A 2411-nucleotide genomic window follows, 5' to 3' on the forward strand; every position below is an offset into this window, starting at 1 on the left:
CAGTGTGTGTATGTGTGTGTGAGAGACTGTGTGTGTGTGTAAGACAGTGTGTGTGTGTGAGAGACTGTGTGTGTGTGTGTGTGTAAGACAGCGTGTTTGTGTAAGACAGCATGTGTGTTACACTCATTTAGCAAGTTGCTCTCTCCTCTTCTCCATATCTCATATCTTTCTCTCTCTCCTCCTCTCTCTCCCTCTCTCTCTCTCGCTCTCTCTCTCTCTCCTTCTCTCTCTCCTCCTCTCTCTCTCTCTCCCTCTCTCCTCCCCCCCTCTCTCTCTCAATACAATATTGTGTCTGGAGGTTGAGTGTGTGATCTTTCTGTTTCGATTTCTTGGAAGCCTCACTCTTTCCTTTTACTACACACACACACACATACTACACACACACACATACACACACACACACACACATGTAATACATAAACAGACATGCACACACTCTCCTCAAGCACTGCAAGTGAAAGTAAACAGCTAGTTGACATACACACACACACACACACACATGAACACAGCACACAACATGACACTTAAATTCCCCCGCATACAAAAAACAAACACGCACACACACACAACATACATTCAGTACAGTACACACACACACACACACATATATGTTACAGACACACGGCACACATACAGCACGCACACACACAACCCCCAGCATGTACACACACACACACACACACACACACACAACCGCCAGCATGTATACATGCGCGTGCGCAGGCAGGCACGCACACACAAACACACACACACACACACACACACACACAACCCCCAGCATGTACACACACACACACACACACACACACACACACACACACAACCCCCAGCATGTACACGCACACACACACACACAACCCCCAGCATGTACACACACACACACACACACACACACAGAGGCATTAGGAGCTGACCATGGCTTGTCCGGCTGCTGAGTGTCCTGAGTAGGAAGCTGGCCTCTGAGGGTGCAGACGACTTCCTCCTGAGACTGAGAAACGAGCCCAAGGAGCGTCTCTTCTTCTCCTTCCTCTCCTCTCCTCCCTCTATTCTCTTCTTCTCCTTCTTCTCCTCGCCTCCCTCGCTTTTTGCCTTCTTCTTCCTCAGAGACATCAATCCCTCGTTCTTTTCCTGCCTTGTCTGAAAGAGTAGTAGCCAGGTGCTCAGGATCACATACACACACACTCACACACACACACACACACACACAGCTCTGCTGTAGTCGCCAGGTGCTCAGGATTACACACACACACACACCCTCACACAGATCTGCTGTAGCTGTCTCACCTTCAGGTGTGTGTGTGTGTGTAGGAGTGTGTGTGTGTGTGTGTGTGTGTGTGTGTAGGAGTGTGTGTGTGTGTGTGTGTGTGTGTGTCTCTGGCATCCGTCTGGTATCCGCCCCCAGATGTAAACACACAGGTATGCACACGCACACAAAGGAGGTGACGCTTCAGTCACGGCACACTTATGTGTGTGTGTGTGTGTGTGTGTGTGGATCAGTCGCTTACAGAACCAGATCTTCTGGTTTTTTTAACCACGGCCGTTATCAATGCAGACATCAGAGTGTGTGCATGGTGTGTGTTTGTGTATGGGAGTGCATACCTGTGTGTTTACATCTGGGGGCGGATACCAGACGGATGCCAGAGACACACACACATACACACACACACACACACACACACACACACAGCTCTGCTGTAGTCGCCAGGTGCTCAGGATTACACACACACACACACCCTCACACAGATCTGCTGTAGCCGTCTCACCTTCAGGTGTGTGTGTGTGTGTGTGTGTGTGTGAGTGTGTGTGTGTGTGTGTATGTGTGTGTGTGTGTGTGTGTGTAGGAGTGTGTGTGTGTGTGTGTGTGTGTAGGAGTGTGTGTAGGAGTGTGTGTGTGTAGGAGTGTGTGTGTGTGTGTGTGTGTGTAGGAGTGTGTGTGTGTGTGTGTGTGTGTGTGTGTGTGTGTGTGTGTGTGTGTGTGTGTGTAGGAGTGTGTGTGTGTGTGTGTGTGTGTGTAGGAGTGTGTGTGTGTGTAGGAGTGTGTGTGTGTAGGAGTGTGTGTGTGTGTGTGTGTGTGTAGGAGTGTGTGTGTGTAGGAGTGTGTGTGTGTGTGTGTGGCTCTGGCGTCCGTCTGGTATCCGCCCCCAGAAGTAAACACACAGGTATGCACACGCACACGCACACAAAGGAGGTGACGCTTTAGTCACGGCACACTTATGTTACGCCGGTCGGCGTGCTCCGTATGTAACTACCTAAACTTCCAAACTTATCTATCTTAAAATCTCCTTGTTACCATCTACTTTCTACGGATTTACTGGCTACTGATTATATCTCGTGAACAAACTGTTGCATAAACTGTTGTTGCTCGAGGCTTTGGATTATCGGACTCTATAACCTTGATCGCCAAACTTTTC

General features: G+C 49.3%; 1 protein-coding gene across 2 annotated transcripts in view; it reads right to left on the minus strand.

The window, feature by feature from the left end:
- Positions 1-1370, minus strand: part of LOC143134927 (exocyst complex component 3-like) — a 42371-nt gene extending 41001 nt beyond the window's left edge. For both annotated transcript variants that reach the window (XM_076295653.1, XM_076295652.1), the window contains exon 1: positions 915-1370. In XM_076295653.1, coding sequence (XP_076151768.1) covers positions 915-1110 — 196 coding nt within the window. In that variant the 5' untranslated portion in view covers positions 1111-1370. The remainder of the gene's footprint in view (positions 1-914) is intronic.
- Positions 1371-2411: the final 1041 nt, after the last annotated feature.

This window comes from Alosa pseudoharengus, unplaced genomic scaffold, assembly GCF_046254945.1.
Source record: "Alosa pseudoharengus isolate Yale_2024_CS ecotype anadromous, Long Island Sound unplaced genomic scaffold, YU_APseudo_1.1 YU_APseudo_1.1_scf_2, whole genome shotgun sequence".
NCBI lineage: Eukaryota > Metazoa > Chordata > Actinopteri > Clupeiformes > Clupeidae > Alosa > Alosa pseudoharengus.